At 40.5% G+C, this 25203-nt stretch overlaps 1 protein-coding gene across 1 annotated transcript in view; it reads left to right on the forward strand.

Annotated features, from left to right (window-relative positions):
* LOC308512352 (centriole and centriolar satellite protein OFD1-like) overlaps positions 1 to 25203 on the forward strand; it is a gene marked incomplete at both ends in the record, with an annotated part of 134089 nt that overhangs the window by 103021 nt on the left and 5865 nt on the right. The window contains 10 exon segments of the mRNA XM_081082123.1: positions 883 to 956; positions 2536 to 2630; positions 3535 to 3724; positions 5150 to 5280; positions 5808 to 5903; positions 10818 to 10942; positions 12406 to 12518; positions 13516 to 13629; positions 21178 to 21329; positions 21985 to 22137. Of these exon segments, the coding sequence (XP_080938249.1) occupies positions 883 to 956; positions 2536 to 2630; positions 3535 to 3724; positions 5150 to 5280; positions 5808 to 5903; positions 10818 to 10942; positions 12406 to 12518; positions 13516 to 13629; positions 21178 to 21329; positions 21985 to 22137 (1243 nt within the window).

Below are 25203 nucleotides of genomic sequence, written 5' to 3' on the forward strand. Positions count from 1 at the left end.
TCAACTAACTTTTGGTATGTCTTAATAAGTGGTCTCTTTTTACTGCCTTGCCCGTAATTTGTCATGAGATTACATTACATAGTACTTACATTACATAGTACTGAGCTTATTCTTTAAAAGAATTCTAATTAAAATATAGTACCTTTCCATGTATAGATTTTGAAATGATGACATACATATAGTATGTCAGCTTCTCGAGTATAATAGCAAATGCTGACATGTCTGTAGTTGTTAAACCCTTAGGACTAAATGAATGAGTAAATGTGTATGTTAATTTTCCCACTGCTTCGCAGATCATGTACTGTTTGATGTTGTCTGGTTTGGGTATCCTCTATGACTTGAGCAAGGGTGGGAATTCACAGGATACTCACCATCTATCTCAACTGAAACGTCTGCTAGTGGCAGTTGGTGGAGATAAGTAAAACTTGAAAGTGTGCTTTTGGTATTGCTAACCCAGATATGAGGGTGGTTGAAGTTGGCCCCGAACCCTATGCCCAGCCCTTGAGGGCAAAAGTTCTTTGGGGTGGGGATGGGGTGCAAGGCAAGGCAGGTGGATGTGACTGACTTCTTGTTCTTGGGATTTAGAGTCAGTTGTAACAGTGTAAATTGAACTTAATTTACTTTTGTGTGCCAATCCAGACCACCATGGAATAATTGTTCTCAATAACCTCACAATAACGAGTTTTGGGGACCAAATTAAAGGATTGTAGCAGGTTTTATATTCAGAATTTGGATCTCTGGGCTTTGGTACTGATAGTCCTTGAAGTTATGCATGGCCATGTTCATGCCCTTAGGTGCCTGGGTGCCACAGAAACCCATACATTGATAGGAATCTGTTCAGGAAAGTGACAAGAAAATCATTTTGGTCATTCTAATTCTCAGGTATCAACTTGAGCTAAAGGATGACTACATTGATAGATCTAACAGACTGGGTGAAGAGGACAGGAAGAATAAAGGTGATTCTTGTGGAGAAGAAAGCTGCATTTGTAAATTTCTGGTATAGGTTATTAGCTTCCTAAATTGGGCCTGTTCTAAATTTATATGTGTGTGTGTAGCTTACATTTTACTTTTACTACAAAATTAATCATTATTTTGTTCTTTTAATTTTACGTATCAAAAATGACCTTAACCTGAGAGAGGTAGGGTATTCAGGAGGTTTTTCTTCCCCCATCTACTTTCCTCCCTCCCCTTTGACCACCACTTGCTTGTTATCAATATTTATGGGCCTGTCTGTTTTGTTTTGTTTATTTTTATTTCTTAAGATTCCACATGTAAGTTAAATCATAAGGTATTTGTTTTTCTCTGTAACTTATTTCATCATAATATCCTTTAGATTCATCCATGTTGTCACAGGTGGCAAGATTTTATTCATTTCAGTGGCTGAGTAATATATCACATCTTCTGTATCCACACATTCATTTATTGATGGTAGTCTAGGTTGCTTCCAAATCTTGTCTGTTACTAGTAATGGTGCAGTGAACATGTGGGTGCACATGTATGTCTTTTCAAATTGGCATGTTGTTGTTTTTTACATATACTGAGAAGTAGAATTATTAGAACATATGGCCGCTCTTATTATTATTTTTTTTGGGGGGGTGGGGGTGGGGAGAGTGACTTCACACTGTTTTTCCATAGTGGCTGCACCAATCTGCATTCCCACCAACAGTGTATGAGGGTTCTCTTTTTTCCACATCTTGGCCAGCACTTGTTATTTATCCATTTATTGATGATAGCTGTTCTAACAGGTGGGAGGTGATATCTCATTGTGGTTTTAAGCATGAGAGACTTCATTTTTTACTTATGGAAAATTTTAACTTCTCCATTCCCTGTGACCTGTTTCCTTATTTCTTTTACTTGTAACATATGTTTATGCCTCATGATATTTTTACCTGACATATAACTTCCTAAACTGTTTTATAACTAACCCAGGAGTAGGAAAGTTGAATAATTTTTCAATCTCTTGATATTTTATGTCTCAGTATATTTGTAGAAACTTGTCTATGAAAAGAAGTGAACTTAAGTAGAAATTTCAAAGGAACCAGAGCTGGGTACTTGATAAGGACCCATAAGGTCACCCAGTGTGTGGCTGCTCCTCTGTGACTATCTTGTGAAAACTAGACTAATACTTCTTAGGAATTAGTACCATCATGTAGTCAGCTAATTTTTTTTTAATGATATATCTGCATAGACTCATATTGAATGAAGTGGAAATGATGAAATAGACATTAAAATCATAAGACAAATCTTTGTATTTAAGGAAATTCAGATCTTTGTGTATGAGGGCTCTGAGCAGCTGGTGCAACTGGTTGGTATGTGTAGTGGAAGAAAGTTCACAATATATGTGACCATTAAGACTTCCCATCACCTGTTGGGTAATAGGACTTATTTCTTACTTTCCCTACTGATTTTTGACTATGACACCTGCTATTTTAGATGATGAAATAATCGTCATTAGGTCTGACATTGTACATAAATTCTTAAATGAGTTTTTATTCACTAGAAAAACATCTTTAATTGGTTGGCTTTCTCTTTCAGTAAAACCTATTCTTGTGCAAGAGCAGTCCATGGCTACCAATTCAAAACAGGAAGAAGAATGCAATCATTCTGCAACTCGTGTGAAAGAACTTGAGGTAATTGCTAAGCCTATTGTTTTTTGAAGTCGATAAAACTTCAAGGCAGTAGATGAAATTTTAGTTTCAGCCATACATTATTTAGCTTGATGTGTTTAGACTGTTTATTTTATGACTAAGAAGGCCCAACTTAAGTTAATTTAGTAGTTCTTCCTTTTAGTCCTTCCTGCTTGTTGCCTGGAACAAGTTCCTTAATCATTGGGGTGGTTGAGGTTCCGTGGTGAGCTGACCTATGTGCCTAGCCCATAGCAGGTGGCCAGTGCTTTTAGTTTCTGCCTTAGCCTCTCCTTCCTTCCCATCAGCAGAAGGTGAACATTCCTGTCATTACATTGGGATCTTACAGGATAAAACAGAATGAGATGTGTTTTTCACATGCCATTTATTTTCTTGCTGTTCATCACGTGTGCTCTCTGAAGGACAGAGCTGGAACTTGATGTACCTGGATATATCCTGCACATAAAATGTATTTTTGCAGCTGTAATGATCTATTTATTTGAGAACATTGTAGACTTTTGTATGTAAACATGAAATGTATAAAAAAAGGAAAGCACCACAGCATGTTTGTGATAGCTCAGCTTTTCATTTTTATAAACATTGCTGCAGTCTGTGATTGCTATTGGGACCTTAGTTGTATCTGGAAAATGGGCAACAAACTTAATCTGAAGCACTTGCTTTGTAGGCCAGGGTTCTTCTGCATAAGTATAAGGTTGGATGAACTTCCCCCGCCCCTTCTAGGGCAAAGATGAGCTTCCATGTTGGAATCAGGTTCTTCTTACTGCAGAGAATGAGTCCTCTGTCCAGTGACCTTACTTACTATGACACCCAGTTTATAGCAGCCTGCCAGTTTTTGCATAAGAAGTACTGCAGTAACTGTTCAAATGCAAGTTTTTTTTTTCAATTCCAGCTTGAACTCGAATCTCTCAAGGCCCAGTTCTTGGCAATAACCAAGCAAAACCACCTGCTGAATGAAGAGATGAAAGAGATGAGTGGCTATTTGCTTCTAAAAGAAGAGAAATTAGAGCTTCAGGCTCAAAATAAATTACTTAAACAACAACTGGAAGAGAGCAGAAATGAAAACTTGCATCTTTTTAACCGTATGTCTTTTTCCTGATTTGCATGTCTTTGTAATTCATATTAGCTTAATATTATGACACTATGCTTTGTATCTGTAAGGAAGGCTTCAATCAGGAAAATTTTTATAAAATTAAGATTCTCAATTTGAAGTTACTTCCTTTTTTGCTTGCTATTACTATAGTATATTATTAGTGTCACTAAGAAGTATCTTTAAACTACAAATCTGCCTTCTGGGTTGTACAAAACTCCCCTCACTTTCTGCTGCTCAGATTTGGCCATTGAGAAGGAGGAATGAGAGTGAGGTTGAGGTTATTATTCCCTCTCCACCATTGCATCCTCACCCCCACTGTATATATTGGCTGTGGGCTGGCCCTGTGCCTCTCAGCAAGGCAAGATCCAGTGCTTACAGGATGACCTCTCACCATTGCTCTGTGCCTGTGCCAGATCTTTCTCTCCCAATTCTGGGAATTCTTCCCTCCCTGATGGTTTAGGCCAAGTGTGGAGACTGTCCTGCCCACAGGCTATAGAAGACCCATAAAATCTTTTGATCTGGCCCTGCCAAGGCATTAGGGGTGAGTTAATTAAATGTTTGACCAAATATAGGAGGCTAATTAAGTTGATAATTTTGTATGACCTGCAAATGATGTTATAAATATCCATGTCAAAACCGGTTTGGCTCAGTGGATGGAGCGTCGGCCTGCAGACTGAAGGGTCCCAGGTTCGATTCCGGTCAAGGGCATGTGCCTGGGTTGCGGGCACATCCCCAATGGGGGATGTGCAGGAGGCAGCTGATCGATGTTTCTCTCTCATCGATGTTTCTGGCTCTCTATCTCTCTCCCTTCCCCTCTGTAAAAAACCAATAAAATATATTTAAAAATAAATAACTAACTAAAAATAAATATCCCAATGGCCCTTGGCAGAAGAAAGTTTCCCCACTCCTACTTTGGGCCCACGGAGTTAACAGCATGGCCCCATTACTAGCCCAGAGAACTATACCACCCTTAGTGGCTAACCTACATGAATCACCCTTTAGTGGTTCTTCAGTGACTGAAATGGTGGAACTCCATCTGATGTCTGCTTGAACCCTGAGTGTTGCTGACTGGTGCACAGATCAGATTAGACCTAGGGGTACTTAACAGGTTTTGATGGAGAACTCCTTTTATGCCTCCTGTGTGTGATAGAGGAAAGAGGTGGGCTTTCAGGTTAGTTAAAGGATTTGAAAGAATTTCTTTCATTTGCATTAGAAAAGAGTAGTGAAGTTTGCCTCTGCATGCATTAAACTCTTCTGAAATTTGTGCTCTTAGTCCATTCCATAGAATTAATATAGTATTAACTACATGTGTACAAAGAAAAGAAAGAACAATTTAAAATATCTTTAGCTGCTTTTGCTAAGTGAGATGGGAAAACTTACTGTTGATAATCACCAGGCTTTTTTACCTTCTTAGTTATAGCTCAACCACCTCCTGAACTGGTAAATTTGCAGAAACAGTTGAAGGAAGCAGGAGCTGCTTTCGTGTTAGGGCATAAGAAGTTTGAAACTCACAAGGAGGCTCTGCAGAGACAGCTGCAAAGTGAAGTGAGTACTGATCTTTATTTGGTCGGGTGTTAGTCTGATCCACTGTGTACACATGTAAGCTTGGTGTGTGTCACACCAGTGTAAATCAGATTGGTTTTAACATCAAAAATTATCCCCCCACTATTCTAAGGTAACCTTCTCACCTGAGAAATTCTTGGGTGATGATATAACTATATTTATAACAGTAATAAAATCCCAAGGAAAGCGCACTCATAAACAGAAATTGTCCCAGTCTCGGTTGTGCCCTCTAGTAATGTCTCTTGATTCTTGCCCTGTGACTTAGAATTGTTGACACTCTGGTGTCTGCCTCATACCTTATAGAACTGTTCTTAGAGATGAGTGCAAATGGAGGTGGCAAACTTGTTTGTGTGCTCTATTGTTTTCTAGGGACCTGTGGACCACAGGCATGAAGCTGCTCAGAATGGGCAAAATGGAAAAGAGAATAAGCCCTATAAAAGACTTGTTCCTTTTGAAGTGAACTGGGATTTCTTTTACATTGATTTCTTCCCTTCTTTAAATCTTTTCAGACTGAGCATTCTGCAAAGCTGAAGGCCCGGATATTAAATTATGATGCTTCTGTAAGGAGGTTAACTATGCAGGTGGCTGATTTAAAATTGCAACTGAAGCAGATTGAGACAGGTTAGAGAGATTTTTAACTTACAAATGTGTATGTGTAAAACTTCCAGTATATATGGAAATGTAATGATCACTACTGAAGTTTCAGTAATTCTCATAGTAGGGGAAAAGCCATAGAAATATGTCATCTTAGAAGTAAAAACTCTGTCCATTTCAGGAATACCAACCAGTCAGTCATCAGCTAACGTGACTTGCTTTTATAGGTTCCTTTGGCTTGGAAGAGCCTTGTACCCCAAATAAGAAAGGTGTAATGGCACAGAGGTTCCCAAATTCATGGACCTTGGTTTTTCTTTTATATTTGTTACCTTGATAATAAGATCAATCTGACCCTTCAGGGTTTTTACGTGTTCCTTGAGAGATGAGTAAAATATGTGAGAAGCAGGGTGACTTATGTCACACTAGAGGCCTGGTGCATGAATTTGTACATGGGTGGGGTCCCTCAGTGTGGCCTGTGGGGATTGTGCTGAAACTGGCAGTCCAGCGCCACCTGCTGCTACTGCCTACCACTCTCGCTCATCCTGATCCTGCTGCACCTGCCACAGGCTCACGCCCAGTCAGTCCTGATCAGGAGAAGCTCGTCTGCTGCAGTGGCACTTGCCTGCATCTGGCGCCTGTCCCAAAGGGTATGGGATGGAGGGGTCGGTGGGGGGAGAACGCAATCTGCCCTTTGGGCAGGTGGTGGGATGCCCTTGCCTGCCCAGGATCCAGATCTGTCCCTGACGTTCGCAGGGATTGTCAAGATTTCTTCCTTGCAGAGTGTCTAGGGAGGGGAAGCAGCTGCGGTGCCTGAGGCCAACTTTCAGGAGGCTAGTGGCCCTGTGCTAGTGGTACTGGTCTGTTGGTGCCTGGCCTGTTCTCTAGAGATTGGACCTGCAGGACTACTGAGGGAGTGAGTGGCTACTGCTGCTGGCTGGTGGGCCTCCAGGAACAGGTCAGTCAGCAGAGCAGCACTCCCCCTGTGGGAGCGCACTCACCACCAGGGGGCAGCTCCTGCGTTGAGTGTCTGCCCCCTGGTATCAGTACATGTCAGAGTGACTGGTGGACCTGTCATTCAGTTGCTTTAGATAGAGGTTAGTATATATCACATTGATTATATACAGTGTTTATGTTTTTGCACCTCAATTTTGAAGTTACTGATTAACCTTGGTTGGACACATTTAACTTCTTTGCGATAACCATTATAATAACCTGGTTATTAACAGGGAAGGAGTAAAAGGAAGATTAGGTAATAGAGACATGCCATTTATACAGCTTTGCCAGGGAATTGCAGTTAATAGTCTCCAAGTTTATTACCTAAAGATCACTGTGGGAAGGCACTAGACAATGGACCCATGCCCAGTGAGGTCTGCATGACGTGGGATGTTGCTTATCTGTTAGTCAGTCACACCAGGGAATAAGTCAGTAGCCAGAAATAGGCATGCCACCGCAAGTACAGGAATATTTAATTTTTAAGCTCCTGAACAAAGAAGCCCCTCTCTCTCGCTGCTCACCTCAGATTCCCAGCTTATGGTGTTCTTACCTCCCTCTACTCACCCTGTGACCCACAGCCATGTAGACTTCACACAGTGTACTGATGTACTAAATGTAGCCTGACACTAAATCATGCCCTGCTCCACCATGGAATGGACACTCTGGATACTGGCCCTACTCTTTGATTCTGCTGGAGCCCCGTCTGCACTCTTTTCAGGACTAGGCTAAGGGACATTGAACCCTGCAGACCAGAAAATATAATTACACACCAATAAAATACATTCATTCTCCCATGGGAGTCTTAGAAAAGTCTTTTTCTAAAGATACTGCAAGAGCCACCCACTACCACTAAAGTCGGAAAAATTTGACCCAGTGATTTCTCCAGCTACAGTTGGACCTCAGTTTCCTCATTTGCAATGGGGATATGAATATCTACTTTGCCATGGTGAAGAAGGCAAAATGAGATGGCTCTCAGTTGAGTGCCTGCAACACATCAGATACTCAGAAGGATTACTGCTATCATGTTACTGCATGTTTGCCCTGAGGATGCATACTGCCTGCCTCTTCTTCATAACAGGTGTACTGAAGCTGAGATACAAAGCTCAAAAAGAAAGTTTCTGTGTGTTAGCAGTTGAACTGGTTTCCACATTTCCTGGCCTGGAGCCTTCCTCAGTTCCTATTTGTACTCACTCCTCCTCAGTTCCTTTTCCCATCTTCCACACTAGTTTCATTTTTATCTCTTGACTCCTTCCCTGTTCCTTATTTTCTCTCAAGCCTATTTGCTAAACTGCCCACAGCTGAAATCACAGTGATCTCGAAAGATGAATAGTTTGAGGATGGAACCTTTTCAAACGCATGCATTGCCCTGGAGGCATTGCTGGAGAGTAGCGGCCACAAGACTGGCTATGCATGTTCAGGTTTTGCTTAGGGAGTCCCAGCATCTGTACACCTCCCTACCTGTATGACCTAGCCTTAGCTCCCCAGGTGTAATGTGGGAGGAGCAGAGTTGTTAGTCTTGTTGTGGCTGCAGGTCCTCATACCCTTATCTGAAAACTAGAGGCCTGATGCATGAAATTTGTGCACTCACCTTCGGTGGCTCGCCTCAGACCTCGCAGCTGTGGCTTTGTCTGGAAGGTTGTCCAGAAGGATGTCTGGAAGGTCATTCGGCTGTCCGGTCTAATTAGCACATTATGCTTTTATTATCGACTAGAGGCCTGGTGCACAAAATTCCTGCAGTCAGGCGGAAGGGGCCCCCCAGCCTGGCCTGTGCCCTCTCAGTTCTGGAGCCCCACGATAGATCGCCCCAAAGATGTAGGCTCCTGGATGAATTGCCCCAAAGAGGTAGGCTGGAGTAGGGTCCCTGCCTGCAGGCATGTAAAGCCTCGGGACCCCCAGTGCTAGAAGCTAAGACCAGCAGGTCATAATAAATGCGAGAAGTTCACCAGAAGGCTGATGGGCTTCGATATTCAGCAGGGCTGAAAATCTGCAAATTATTACCTGCTGCTAGAGGAAAGGCCAAAAGCAGTTCCTCTAACCTGATAATTTTTTCCTGTTTATCAAACCTGACCTTTGATATGTGTGTTTATTTTGCTAAAGGGCAAAATGTGTAAATAAAAAGCCATGGGTCCAGAAATTCGGCAAGCCACTCCACTAGAGAGCTGGTTTCCGCCTGGCTTTCCCCCATGCCTTCCAAATTTATACTTCTTGTCCAGTGTATCCATTTATGTGTCAGCCCCTTCTCCAAATTCCTGAACCCTTGATGCAAAAAGACTGCGGCACCCCAGGCCACGCCATGTGGAGCTAGCTGCCAGGCCCCACCTCCGTGCACACAGCATCAAGTCTGCGCCCACCTGTGCACGCAGCCTCCTGATGATGGATGTGATGGGCATGAGGGCATTGCGGCGTGAGGGCTTAACAACCACATAAACTTATATTAGCATAGATAGATTGGGCCCTATAGTGGTTTTGCCACAGCCCTGGGAGTTCTGGGGCAGCATCCTTTAGTGAACCATGTTTGCAGTCAAATATGTGACTATCCATGCTGGGTAGAATAAATAAAGGTAATGAATGGATTTGCATCAGTTCAGGTAAAGTTTATCAACAGTGAATTCAGGTCTGCTTAGGCTTTGTTACCAAATTTATGAATATGATTGTGGATCGTGGGTTGTGAAATAATATCATGCATTAAGAAGGAAGGCCTAGCTCTGGCTAATTTTGTTCAGTGGTTAGAGCGATGGCTTGCAGACCAAAAGATGGTGGGTTCCATTCCTGTCAACCACATATACCTCAGTTGTGGGTTTTCTCACCATCTTTGGTTGGGGGTGCATGTGGGAGGCCAAGTTGAGGTGTCTCTCACATCAGTGTTTCTCTTCTCTCTCCCTATTCCTCTACTCTTCCCTTTCACTCTTCAATGGAAAATACATCTTTAAATGAGGACTAAAAAAAAGGCCTAAAAACAAGGTCTGTGAAGTTATAACTGGTACATAAAGCTCTCAAAAAAAATGCTAATAAATAAGAATTGGCTTCAGAAATTGTTTAGTGTGCATATTTGTTCTTATTAATACCTCTCTCTTCATTTAAAAAAAAATATCAAGCATATTTGAATTTTTTTTCCTGCTCATTGGTCACATTATTTTCATTTAGCCCCCAGCCAAAGCCATCTCTGTTTCATCATTCTGCCAGCAGATTTATGGTGTCTCCTACTGGTGAAACAAGCAGGGATTTCTTGAAAAAAATCATCTCAAACAGGAAAAGCTGATGGGAGAGACAGTTACACCAAGGATCATAAATCATCCAAATACAAGCACAGTTGTTTGCTCCCACATTTCTGATCTTTAGTTTGTAATCACACCAAGGCAAGAATGAAAGAGCTAGAGCAAGAGATTGATTGCTTAGAAAAAGCTTTCTTCGGTATTCTGTTGCTAGAAGCCCACTAGCATCTAAGAGTCTGCCTCCACTCATGTAGGTAAGCTTCTGCAGAAAGGGTTTCAGGACTTTCATGGTCCTTTTATCTGAGTACGAGTGAGTGAGCTGTAGAGAGCAAGAAGGAGGAGAAGTCTATGCTTGCTGTACCTGGGAAATCTTTAGCCTGAGTAGCTTCATCCTCAGTGCACCTATGGTTGCCTGCTTACCAGAGACTTCTCCCCTGTGACATAACATTGTGGGAGGCAACGGCTTAGAGCAAGTTCAGCATTTTGCTTGACATGCAGACGTGTTCAGAGAATGGTAATCAATGGCTTTTCCCTTACTGCTGATTAGTTTTATTATTAATGCTGAATCCTTAATAATGTGGGTCAGTTATACATCATACTCAACTATTTGCAAGGATAATAGAATTTCTTTTCAAATTAAACTCCTTAGGAACCATGTTGCTGTTTTCACTGTGTAATTTGTAATATTCTTGTCCTGATACCTTTTGCCCTTTAGGTCTGGACCAATCCCAGTCCTTTGCTTTTCCCAGTCCTTGTCCTGAAAGAATGCTCCCGCCTTCAGCAACTGAATCTAGGCACAGCCTTTCCATCCATTCACTCTCAAGCCTTCTGGAGCAGAAAGCCAAGTAAGTTCCACATTCTGATTGGCCCAGCCAAGTCTGGTTAGCTGAATGGCCCTGACTTTGCGTTGTTTTAAAGTGACGCTCAAGACCATGTGGAGTGTAGAATCAGATTGTAAGATGATGTGTAATCTTCAAGAATCATCTGAATTATTTGGGGAAAATTCCTTTTAGCAAATAATTAATTTTTCCTTGTTTGCTAAACCTGATGTGTACACAGTGCACTATGGTAGCAGTAAGCATTTTCATAGTTCTATGAATAGACTTGGTTTATAGAAATAAAAAAGCAACATACAAAATCTACAGAAGCAAATTCAGTTTATTTTTAAACTTGAAGTAGTTTCACACATTTTAATTTTAAAGTCCTTCAAAAAAAATAAGTCAGTTAAAAAATATTTGGGCATTTAGTCCAAACAAAAGTCTAATTTGTCTATTGAGATAAATACTGAATTGGTAGTGGGTTGTAGGGTCTGATTGCTGAAGTAGAATGGCGTATGTAGAAGTTGGGTGGCGGGTCACCCAGGCTGGGATTGAGGCGCATAGGAGACTCCTGTCTGTGCTTGATCCATATGGACGGCACTCTGACTCCTTAGTTCTGGGCTCCAGGCTGGACATCTGTCTGCATATTTTGATTCACTCCCAGTGTACAGAGTTGAAAACTGCCACATGTGTCCATCGTGGTCCTAATGCGTGTAATGTGCATTTATTTATATTGCTTTCTCATGATAAAGCCAAGAGGAGAAACAGCACACCCATGTGGGAGTTAGGGCACTTGGATGCACATGGGGCTTGTAGTTTTGCATCTTCAGCTGACTCATACTGATGCTGTGCAGAATTTGTTCTTTTCAAAAACGTTTTGTGGTTCTTGAAAATACAAAAGCATTGAGAGTGCCACATTATTTCTTGTCAGCAATATAATACCTGCCTCACAGTGTAAGGTGGTTCTGCAGAGTGCCCAAGCTAATGTCTTGATTACTTGGAATGATGCCAGTTGCATGGAGCGTGCCCAGTGCAGGACAGCTTTCATTTTCACAGAGCACAGTTCATTCTCTAGAGCAGCGGTTCTCAACCTGTGGGTCGAGACCCCTTGGGGGTCAAATGACCCTTTCACAGGGGTCGCCTAAGACCATCGGCAAACATACATATAATTACATATTTTTTTTGTGATTAATCACTATGCTTTAATTATGTTCAATTTGTAACAATGAAAATACATCCTGCATATCAGATATTTACATGACGATTCTCAACAGTAGCAAAATTACAGTTATGAAGTAGCAACGAAAATAATTTTATGGTTGGGGGTCACCACAACATGAGGAACTGGATTAAAGGGTCGCGGCATTAGGAAGGTTGAGAACCACTGCTCTAGAGCCTTTTCCAGAGTCACAAAGGCTTTTCTTAGCCCTGTGCTCTTGGTTTTACCTTATTACAACTTCACACTCATGAATTTTATTCTTTCAACCCAGTCTTTATCAAAGACAAACTGAAGTTCAAGACAGACATAAATTTTCAAATGTGGATGAACTATCTTTTGAGGATAATGAGGAATTTGGATCATCTTTTGAACGTAAGTTTAAATGTAAGTACCAGTTTTTAACAGTTGAAAATGTAGAAAGCTAAGTCTTGGTGAAATATATCCATTGTTAAATCAAAGGCCTTTATAAATTACAACATTTGTATTTTGTGATAAAAACATGGATACAGATGTATTACCTTTTTTATATCACAGATTTTGATGGGTCTATTTGAGTGTTACTTTTTTTTAATTTTCAAGATAACCAATAATTTCAAAATTGGAGCTAAGCTCACAAGTGAACCCTTAACTTAATTTACCAAGTTTGGGATTGCCTCAGATTAAAATACCTGATTCTTAATTTTTTTTTCTTTTTATGGAATATGAAGATGCTAAGTTATTTAAGTTATACAGATTCTGATGACTGCATCAGATGTAGAAACCTCATTCTTAGTGAATGAGTGGAGGTGGAAGTATATTAGCTTCCTTATCTGAAAACTGGAGGCCTGGCTCTGGCTCTGCCTTAGATTGTTCTCTGGGAGCATACTGCTTAAGTATAAAATTAGGATATAGAAGTCAGTCAGCTCTAAGGTTCTCTCTAGCCTAGGAAATCTTTATATTTGTATATAATCTGTAGTTTTGCATTGTGAGCTTCATTGTCAAATCTGAAAGTACTCTACTTTGAACAGTTAAATGAAAGAGCTTAGTAAAATTTGTAAATTCTTTGCAACTAACTTTTTAACAATTTTGTTAAGGCTTTACTATCTAAATGGAGTTCATATAATTATCAGCAAGTCAGGTGAATTCTGTCACTTTCCTGTTGGGTTATAAATCTAGTTTTGGAAACAAATCTAATTCTTTTAAGTGTAATAACACTTTGAGAAGCAAATAGATTGTCAAGTGGTATGCTGAAAGTCTTAGGATTAATTCTGTAGGAAAAGATCTGGCTTGGTTGCTTTGGCTGAGACTTGAGCGCAGCCAAAGTTACCCCCATACTGCCCTGCCTTCTTTTGCTGTTGTTAAGGACTCCTGGGACACTCATTTGTACCTATTATAGATGCAGCAGACATGCCGATACAGTTTGAAGTGAATGGCCTCCATCCTGCTGGTGACATGCCTCTCTTGGGAACTGCCTTGGGTGCTCCTCCTGCCAGACCTATCTCCTCTCATTACCCAAGTAAGTTTTCCTTGGTTGTAACTACAGATAGTATGATAGCTACTAAATGCCAGCCTGTTCCTAGTGAGTTATTTCATTTATTGAGGGAGGACCTTTATAAGCATAAATTATTCAAAGTCTTAGAGTTGAGTATTGCCATTGTTAATACATTTCTGAAATAAATTTGAACATGTAAAGAGGAGAAAATTAAAGGAGTTGCTTCTCATTAATCTTCCCCAACAGTGGCTTTTTTTAAAAAAAAATCTTTATTGTTGAAACTATTACAGAAGTCCCCTTCTTTCCCCCATTGACCTCTTCCAGCCTGCTCCTGGCACACGCCCGCCCCCCCCCCACCCCCACCCCACACACACAGGCCCTCACCATCCCATTATTTGTGTTCACTCATTATGCATATATGCATACAAGTTCAATGATTGAGCTCTTCCTACCCACCTCCCCTCCCCTGACTTCCCTCTGAGGTTTCACAGTCTGTTCCATGCTTTTATGTCTCTGGGTCTATTTTTGTTCATCAGTTTATTTTGTTCATTAGATTCTACACATGAGGGAGATCATGTGATACTTATCTTTCTTTGACTGGCTTACTTCACTTAGCATAATGTTCTCCAGGTCCATCCATGCTGTTGCAAATGGTAAGAGTTCTTTCTTTTTTACTGCCACACAGTATTCCATTGTGTAAGTGTACTATAGTTTTTTTTATCTACTCATCTGCTGATGAGCACTTAAGGCTCATTCCAAATCTCAGCTACTGTAAATTGTGCTGCTATGAACATAGGGGTGCATTTATTCTTTCTAATGAGTGCATTGGGTTTCTTAGAATATATTTCTAGAAGTGGGATCACTGGGTCAAATGGGAGTTCCATTTTGAATTTTTTGAGGAAACTATACTGTTTTCCACAGTAGCTACACCAGTCTGCATTCCCACCAGCAGTGTACTTTTCTCCACATCCTCGCCAACAGCTGTCATTTGATTTCTTGATGATAGCCACTCTGACAGGTGTGAGCTGGTACCTTATTGTTGTTTTGATTTGCATTTCCCAGATGATTAGTTACTTTGAGGATTTTTTCATATGTCTCTTGGCTTTCTGTATGTCCTCTTTGGAGAAGTGTCTATTTATGTCCTTTGCCCATTTTTTAATTGGACTGTTTACCTTGTTTTTGTTAAATTGTATGAGTTCTCTATATATTTTGGAAACTAACTCCTTATTGGATGTATCATTGGCAAATATGTTCTCCCATGCAGTAGACTCTCTTGTTATTGTCTTTTTAAAAAAATACTTTTATTGATTTTTTACAGAGAGGAAGGGAGAGGGATAGAGAGTTAGAAACATCGATGAGAGAGAAACACCAATCAGCTGCCTCCTGCACACCCCCCACTGGGGATGTGCCTGTAACCAAGGTACATGCCCTTGACCAGAATCGAACCTAGGACCCTTCAGTCCACATGTCAACGCTCTATCCACTGAGCCAAACCAGTCAGGGCTCTTGTTATTTTCTTGATGGTTTCTTTTGCTGTGCAGCTGCTTTTTATTTTGATGTAGCCCCATTTGTCTATTTCCTTCTTAGTTTCCTTTGCCCTAGGCATTGTATCCATAAACATGTTGCTGTGTAAGATGGCTGAGATTTTGGTGCCCGTGATTTCTTCTAGGATTTTTATGGTTTCCCAACTTAAATTTAAGTCTTTTATCCATTTTGTGTATCCATACACATATTATTTTGTGTATGGTATAAGTTGGTCTTATTTCATGTTTTTGCATATATCTGTCTAATTATCCCAACACCATTTCTTGAAGAGACTGCCTCTGCTCCATTGTATGCTCTTGCCTCCTTTGTCAAATACTAGTTTCGTATAGTGGTGTGGGTCAATTTCTGGGTTCTTAGTTCTGTTCCATTGCTCTGTATGCGATACTTGTACCAGTACCAGGCTATTTTGATTACAGTGGCTTTCTAGTATAACTTGATATCTAGTATTGTTATTCCTCCAACTTTTCTCTTTCTCAAGCTTGCTGCAGCTTTTGAGGTCTTTATTGGTATAATTTTTAGAGTATTTTTCTAAGTCTGTGAAATATGCCATTGGTATTTTAATAGGTATGCATTGAACCTAAAGATTGCTTTGGGTAGTATGGACATTTTGATGGTATTTATTTCTGCCAATCTATGAACATGGTATATTCTTCCTCTAGTTTATATCTTCTTCTACCTCTTTTTTCAATGTGCTATGGTTTTCTGAGTATAGGTATTTTACCACTTTGGTTAAGTTTATTCATAAGTCTCAATTTTTTGTTGTTGTTGCAGTGCTAATTGGGATTGTTCTTTTATTTCTCTTTCTGAGCGTTCAATATTGGTATATAAAAATGCCATAGTTTACTGGGTGTTAATTTTATATCCTGTTATGTTGCATCCCTGTCTTCCTATTCTTAGGGAAAATGGTTTTAGTTTTTAGCCATTGAGTATGATATTGGCTGTAGGTTTGTAATATATGGCTTTTTAATATGTTGAGATATGATCTATTTCTACTTTACTGAAAGTTTTTATCAAAAAAGGGTGTTGGATTTTGTCATGCTTTTTCTGCATTGATTGAAATGATCATGTGATTTTTGAGTGTTGCAGTCTGTTAATGTGATATATCACATTTATTGATTTGTGGATATTGTACCAGCCTTGCATTCCTAGAATAAATGCCATTTGGTCATGATGTATGGTCTTTTTAATGTATTGCTGGATCTCATTTGCTAAAATTATGTTGAAGATTTTAGGGTCTGTATTCATCGGGGATAATTCTCTTTCTTTGTAGTGGCTTTATCTGGATTTGGGATTAGGGTAATGCTGTCCTCATAGAAAGTGTTCCTTTCCCTTGGATATTTGGAATAGTTGAGGAGATTAGGTATTAGTTTTTCTTTGAATGTTTGATAAAACTTCCCTATGAAGCCATCTGGACCAGGACTTCTGTTTGCTGGAAGTTATCTAATTACTGCTTCAATTCCATCAGTACTTACTGGCTTATTCAGGTTTTCTGATTTTTCCTGATTGAGTTTTGGAAGATTGTATTTTTCTTATTTGTCCATAGTCTGACAAAGCAGTTACCTTTTTGCTTAAGACAGTTCTTCAGAAACTATTCCATTTTGGGAAATCATAGTATAAAATTGAAATGGCGGTTAATACCCATATACATCTTCAATGTGATTGTAGTATGTTAATAATTCTTTGTTTCCTTCATGTCTTTAAAAAAAAAATAAGGACAGAAGAACCTTTATATTTCAGTTTTCAGAAGAGCTGATGACATTGGAGGAAAACTCGTCATCAAACTTGTCTGGCCCACTTTCTCTTTCTTCTTACTGTCTCTAATTTACACACTTCCCTCCCCTGTGTGGAATCAGGGAGGAAAGCTCTAGGGGGAGATTAGAGCTTTGTCTCATACTCCAGCCAGATCTTTTTCTCCTTGAACTAAAGAGTTTAAGCCTCAAGCTTGAAAGGAGATTTCTTAAGTAAAACCACCTCTTGTTTTTCCAGTGTTTGGATGGGACTATCATGTTCAACGCCTCTTGTAAGTAGTTTCTTGGTTCAAGTCAGCATACTCAGGGAGATGAGGAATTGCCAAAGGAAACAAGACTTTGAAAGGATTGTTCTCACTGATTCCAGGGTACACCATCCTGTAAAGCACTCATTCAGCGAGACTTCATTGAGAACCTTCACTTCATATATGAAAACTCTATCACCCAATATCACCTCATTGATTTAATTGTGAAAAAAGAAAAACAAACACCTCCTGTGTGCTGGGTGCTGGGCATACTGCAGTGGGACAACCCAAGCCCTTTCTTCATGGAGCTTCTAGTGGGAAAGTCAGCAGTCAGCTAGCCATCACCAAGACCTCTGATGGGATAGATACTGAGTAGGGGCAGTGGCCACCCAAGAGTGGCTGTGATAGGTTGTTTCGCAGAGACCTGGGTGAGTAGGAAATAAAAATAATACAATAAAGGAAACCAACTGAGTTCATAGGTGTTCTATCTCAGAGATAGAATGAAAATTATAACAATGGCTTTTAAAATTATTCTTAAGTAATGTTTACATTGATCATTGAAAAATTCTCTTATAATCATCATTTCCCCTCTTCGTTTGGATACAAAGGGAAGTGAAAAAATCCAAAACTTGATATCTTTGAGATGTCCAGTGGAAATACTAATTAGGTAGCTACAAAGTACAGTCATGCACCATTTAATAGCAGGTATATATTCTAAGAAATGTGTCCTTCGGGAATTCATTGTTGTGTGAACATCAGAGTGCACTTTTGTAAATCTAGGTGGTACAGCCTCCTGTACATCCAGGTAGCCTATTGCCCCTCCGGTGCAAGCACATACAGCATGTTACTGTACAAAACAAGATTAAATCAAGCACAGGAGAAAATGACGCCATCGAGAGATGTAATAAACATGAGGTATATGAAGTTGCTGCCCATATAACATGGGATGCTGTTTCACAGCACACTTTTCTTTATCATTAGAAAAAAAAAAAAAACACTATAAAACAGTGATTAAAAGGGTAGTGTAGTAAATACATAAACCAGTGACATGGTCCTTTATTATATTTATTAAGTATTAGGTACTAGACGTAGTTGTATGTGCTGTACTTTTATATGACTGGCAGCACAGTGGGTTGGTTTACATTAGCATCTCCATAGACACGGGAGTAATGCATTGTATTACATTACCATGTGGTGATAGCCACACCACTTAGACAGTAGTGATTTTTCAGCTCCATTATAATCTTACCAGAGGCCTGGTGCATGATTTTGGGGGGTCCCTTGGCCTGGCTGGTGAACAGGGCCATCTTGTCCACTCCTGATCGGGGCCTACTGGCAGGGGTGGGGTCGCGGGAGCAACCATGGGAAGTTGTCTGGTCATGGGAGCTTGGCTGTGGGAGCACACTGACCACCAGGGAGCAGATTCTGCCTTGAGCATCTGCCCTCTGGTGGTCAGTGCACATCATAGCTACCGGCCAGTCTTAACCGTTGCTTGGACTTTTATATAGAGAGAAGATGGGACCACTGTCATATATGTGGTCTGTTGAACGAAATGTTGTTATGCAATGCACAGCAAAGATATAGTCCTTTTTTCTTCTTTATTGTTTAAAGTCAGCAACCAAACAGCATTTCTATTTTGAGATTGCTATTCCATGTGATAAAGTGATGGCATTTAGGTCTGCAAGCAAGAAGAAGATTGCATTTCTGCCTGTGAAAATGATCAACTGCCTCCTCTGGTATTTGAATTTCATGACCAGGAGTATGAGTCCGAAATGACTGTGTTGTTTCTGTCCTGTTAGCAAAAACCTTCAAAATCCTTTGGTGAACCTATGAATTTGTCTCTTAGCATTGCTGGGGGGAAAGTGTAGCCTACAAAAGTTTAGGCTCTTCCAGAGCCAGAGGAGAAAGGCAAGCATAGCCATCTGTGGGATTGACATTGAGTTAAACCTGTGACAGGTGAGGACTTTTGCTTTGAGCTACAGGGAATAGACAAATAAAGCCTGGAACAATAGATGTAGAACAAACAGATTCATGTGGTTGTGAGAAGGCAGGTACAAAATACTGTGTAAATGTGGTGGTGGAGAGGTGTCACTTTAGGAATACTGTTTTTCTTAGTGGCTGTATCTTGTATTCCTTAGCCAGAAGTGTGCTAAGGTTCCTTCTTATCCACAACCTCACCAGCACTTATTGTATGACTTATTAATGGTTGCTATTCTGGCTGGTTTGCAGTGGCACCTCAGTGTCATTTTAATTTGCATCTCTCTAATAATTAGTGACATTGAGCCTATCTTCATGTCTCTTGCCATTTGTATGTTGTCTTTGGAGAAGTATCTATTTAGATTTTCTGTCCACATTTAATGGGGTTGTTTTTCTTTTGGTGGATTATCGGAGTACTTTATGTGTTTTGGAAATTAACCCCTTACCATATGTATTATTGGCAAATATGTGCTCCAATACAGTGGATTCCCTTTTCATTTTGATGCTGATTTTTTTTTGCTTTGCAGAAGTTTTTTTAGTTCAATGTAGTCTCATTTGTTCCTGTTTCTCAAGAATGTTGAGGCTAGGGGACCCTACCCCCCTCCCTATGTGGGAGTCTGTTCTGTGGTACTCTTTCCCCCTCCCTACTTTGGAGTCTGTACTTGTTCTTTAACAAATCTCCGCCTTTGCTATACCGAAGAAAAAAAAACACAAAAACAAAAACGAATGTTGTGGCTATTTTGGGGTCTTTTTCAGTGTTCTGTATCTCATTTGAATGTTCAGAACATTCAAATTTATATGCAAATATAAATTTTTTGCATATTTCTAGATCTGTGAAATATGCACTTGGCATTTTAATAGTGATTGCATTGAATCTAAGGATTGCTTTGGATAGTAGGCACATTTTAATGATATTAATTCTACCAGTCCATGAACATGGTATATTCTTCTGTTCGTTTATCTCTTTTTTCAGGGTCCTGGGCACTTGCTCAGTGGTGGGGTTGTGTGGGAGAGGTGGGAGGAAGTGAGTATTAGGTTAGGGAGAGATTGAAAGCAAAGCACAGAGCAAGGGAGGCACAAATATACCCAGGTAGCATGAGTCTGCTGCTGGAGGTGCAGTGTTCCCAGTGCAGAAGTAGTGTACTATTTCAGGTCAGTCCGGAAAGAAGGTGTGGACACCACCAGAGCAGAGACAGCAACAGAAATCCAGGTCTTCTTTTCAGGAAATGAAGGGTGCTGCTGATGGTGGTTGCTTGAAGGCAGAGAGACTGATGTCAGGGTGAGCACATTGATTAGGTTATTTCAGCTCAGCTGTCCAGGTAAAAGGTGAGAGGTAGTCTTATTGCAGTATCTGGGGGAGTTAGAGCCTGTAAGCCCTGGTGGATGAGTGAATGTAGTGTAGAAAGGCATGATAAAAAGGGACAGGAATGATAACTTCAGGTCTGAAGCTGATGCTGTGGGATTTCCAAGTGTTGATGGTAGGGAACTGGCCAGAAATGCGGATGAGACTCGGGGAGAGATCTGTGCTAGAGAAAAAGATGTGAGAATGATCAGGGCAGAGGTAATAGCTAAAACTCCAGGAAGGGATCGGCCCAGGGCAAGTGGGAAATGTTGGTAAGATGACTAGGGGGGTTCAGGGGCGGGGTGCTGGTTTTGTACTAATTTTGTACTGTTCTGGGCGGGAGAGGCTCGATTGCTTTTGTGGGAATTAGGGGAAGAGTTATACAACTGCTGTATAAATACAGACTAATGTTTAAGTTAGAATCCTAAATAGAGAGTTACAACTGAGGATAGAGGCAGAAATGCAAGGCTTGCGAAGGGCAGAGTACAGAAGAAGGGGTGAGGAAGATAAGGAAATGTGTTGTGGCAGGAGGACAGTTGAAGTTGTTCATGGCAAGGGTGACTTGTTTTCATCTAAGTAAAGTAAAAGGCAGATGCTGTGCCAGGTGTGGGGCTGGAGGCTGCGAGACCATGAAGATGGATCAGCAGGCCAACACAATCAACTGAGAGTTGAGCTGTCTCCCTGGGCCTCTGCTCTTTATTTTCTGTCTCTTTAGGTGCAGATGAGAAAGAAGTTAGAGAAGAGAGTGAAGAAGAAAGAATATGGAACCTGCTGAAAGAACAGAAGCTGAGAGAAGAAAGAAGGCAGAATGAACAGAAAGCTTTGGAAAGAGAACGGAGAAAACTAGAAAAACTGGATCGAGAAAAGGTATAATAAGCATAGCTCAGTTCTCCATGCTAGTAGGTAACTTTTAAAAAGCTTGCTGCAGGCATCCCAATCCTCTCCTGTGCTTAAGCCCACTGAAAAGGGCTGTACATGGGCATAATAGGAGTCTCATAGGAAAAGGGAGCTTTGCAAGTCTGTGAGCATGCATTCTCATGTTCCTGAAAACACACTCGGAAAGGAGATGGACTCTGCTTTGCTGTAGAACTTCCCTGTGTAAGGGGTTTCAAGGTCAGCTGGCTAGGACCAGAAGAAACTGGGGGAGGTGGCTGCCAATCTGGTGGCTTCCTCAGGCTGCCCTGCCCTCCTCCCTCCTCATTGTCTTTGACTTTCTATGTCCTGATTCTGGTCCCAGGCAGATGGATTACCCTGCTACTTCTCATGCCTGCTGGACCTTACGTAGATTAATCTTCTGTATCATGTTCCTTGAATTCCTGGCTCATTTGATCTGGAACACAGACACTTTAGGCACAGTAATTCCTATTCTTCATTACATGATATATTTGTGCCACTTTGATAGTAGCAACGAATGAAACAGTTTTCTGTCATGCACATGTCACATAAAGAAACAGAGTTATAGTACTATGTGTTTTTAAAATGTATATGTGTATCTCCTATTTTGCTGGTCATCTATTTACAGCAGATTATTGAAGAGTCTTTCAAGACGGAAATGGAGAAAGAATTAGAAGTGAGTGCTCAGGAAATGAAAGACAAATCTGTTTGTGGTGAATATGCTTTAAAGAAATACATGCATATCACCCAAAAGGACCAAGACCTGAAGAAGGTGGATAAGGTACTGATGCTATGGACCAGTGGTCTGTATGTGAGGATGTGAGGGCTTCTGTGGTTTGTTAGAAAACCTTGGGACAGGAGTTGGAGACAAAAGGTAACAGCAGAGGAAATCCAAAATTCAAATGGAGCCTCAAGTCGTATGTATATTACACTTCTGACAAAATGTTATCTCCTTTGCTTGGGCCAAAGAGTGAACAGATCTTGATTGGTAAGGTTTGTAAAATTGGAGCTATCTCATTATTTTCAGAACAAGAATGAAAGTGCTATCAATGAAAAACAAATGGATTGGTACTATCTGAGACATGAATTCTATATAATAAAATCCTAATATGCAAATGGTTGAACCGCAGAATGACCAGTCATTATGATGGGCACTGACCACCAGGGACAGATGCTCAATACAGAAGCTGCATCCTGGTGATCAGTGCGCTCCCATAGGGCTCATGGCTGGCGAGCGCAGCGGTGGTGGTGGGAGCCTCTCCCACCTCTGTAGCATCGCGAAGCGATCAGTGGGACATCCCCCGAGGGCTCCCAGAATGTGAGAGGGTTCTGGCCGGGCTGAGGGACCCCCTGAGTGCACGAATTTCATGCACTGGGCCTCTAATATATTACATAAGTCTAGAATACTATGGCTATTGAGAATGCGCACAGGACAGTTAGAGTGCTTGCTAAATTTCACATCTAAAAGTCAACGTTTTGGACTCAAATTATATTTAGGCAGTCCTCGGGTTACGTTGAACTCGATGTATGTTGTTTTGCGGTTACATCACTATCTCCCATTTACAGTGTTAATAAAAAAAAGTTCCGTCATTTCGACATATGTACATATGTGCTTTGTTTTTTATTATCTGCCACAAGTAAAGGTCAGGAATTGTTATCTTGCTTTAATTTTTTTTTTTTTTACTCTTTCACTTCATTACTGCTGTGTATGTGCTCCATGTGAGTGATGTAGGTGATTCTATAGGTGGGTTCCGACTTAACGGGGAAAATCGCATTATGTCGCGATATAACCCGAGGACCTACTGTATATTTCAAAAAGTTTTCAGCCCAACCAGCATGGCTCAGTGATTGAGTGTTGACCTATGAGTCAGAAGGTCACAGTTTGATTCCTGGTCTGGACACATAACCCAGGTTGCTGGCTCGATCCCCAGTGAGGGACGTACAGGAGGCAGCCAATCAATGATTCTCATTGTTGATGTTTCTATCTCTCCCTCTCCATTCCTCTCTGATATTTTATTTTATTTTATTTTTTATTTTAGTATTTTTTATTGTTTTATTGCTTAAAGTATTATAAAGAGTATTACATATGTTTTTTCCCGCCCTTGACAATCCCCTGGCCTCGCTTACCCCCAGTGTCTTATGTCCATTGGTTATGCTTATATGCATGCATACAAATCCTTCAGTTGATCTCTTGTCACCCCTCTCCAGCCACCCAGCCCTCCCCGGCTTTCCCGCTGTAGTTTGACAGTTTGTTTGAGGCAACTCTGCCTCTGTATCTATTTTTGATCATAAGTTTATAATGGTCTTTATTATCCATAAATGAGTGAGATCATGTGGTATTTTCCTTTCATTGACCGGCTTATTTCACTTAGCATAATGCTCTACAGTTCCATCCATTCTGTTGCAAATGGTAAGAGTTCCTTCTTTTTTACAGCAGCATAGTATTCCATCGTGTAGATGTACCACAGTTTTTTAACCCATTCATCTACTGATGGGCACTTAGGCTGTTTCCAGATCTTACCTATGGTGAATTGTGCTGCTATGAACATAGGAGTGCATATATCCTTTCTGATTGGTGTTTCTGGTTTCTTGGGATATATTCCTAGAAGTGGGATCACAGGGTCAAATGGGAGTTCCATTTGTAGTTTTTTGAGAAACTCCATACTGTCTTCCATAGTGGCTGCCCCAGTCTGCATTCTCACCAGCAGTGCACGAGTGTTCCTTTTTCTCCACATCCACTCCAGCACTTGTGTTTTGTGGATTTGTTGATGATAGCCATTCTGACAGGTGTGAGATGGTACCTCATTGTTGTTTTGATTGGCATCACTCGGATGATTTCAGTGACTTTGAGCATGTTTTCATATGTCTCTTGGCTTTCTGAATGTCCTCTTTTGAAAGGTGTCTATTTAGGTCCTTTGCCAATTTTTTGATTGGATTATCTCCCTTTTATTAAGTTGTATGAGTTCCCTAGTTGGAGATTAAAAACTTATCGGTGATAACATTGGCAAATATGTTCTCCCATGCAGTGGGTTTTCTTGTTGTTTTGTTGATAGTTTCTTTGCTGTGCAGAAGCTTTTTATTTTGATGTAGTCCCATTTGTTTATTTTCTGTTTAGTTTCCAATGCCATAGGAACTGTATCGGTGAAGAAATTGCTTTGGCATATGTCTGAGATTTTGTTGCCTTTGGATTCTTCTAATATTCTAATGGTTTCTGGTCGTATATTTAAGTCCTTTATCCATGTTGAGTTTATTTTTGTGTGTGGTGTAAGTTGGCGGTCTAGTTTCATTTTCTTGCATGTATCTGCCCAATTGTCCCAACACCATTTATTGAAGGGACTATCTGGACTCCATTGTATGTTGTTGCCTCCTTTGTCAAATATTAATTGAGAATATTGGTTCGGGCCCGTTTCTGGGCTGTCTGTCCTATTCCATTGATCTATATGTCTGTTCTTGTGCCAGTACCAGGCAGTTTTGAGAACAGTGGCTTTGTAATACAACTTGATACCTGGTATTGAGATCCCACCTACATTGTTCTTTCTCAGGATCGCTGCAGCTATTTGGGGTCTTTTTTTATTCCAGATGAATTTTTTGAGAGTTCGTTTTAGGTCTGTGAAATATGCCATTGGTATTTTAATGGAAAGTGCCTTGAATTTATACATTTCTTTGGGTATTATGGACATTTTAATGATGTTGATTCTACCAATCCAAGAACATGAATATTTTCTGAATAGAGGTCTTTTACCTCTTTAGTTAAGTTTATTTCTAGGTAGCTTAGTATTTTTTGGTGCGATGGTAAATGGGATTGCTTTTTAAGTCTCTCTTTCGATAAGTTCACTATTGGTGCATA

Source organism: Myotis nattereri (assembly GCF_964212035.1).
Source record: "Myotis nattereri genome assembly, chromosome: Y".
Lineage (NCBI taxonomy): Eukaryota > Metazoa > Chordata > Mammalia > Chiroptera > Vespertilionidae > Myotis > Myotis nattereri.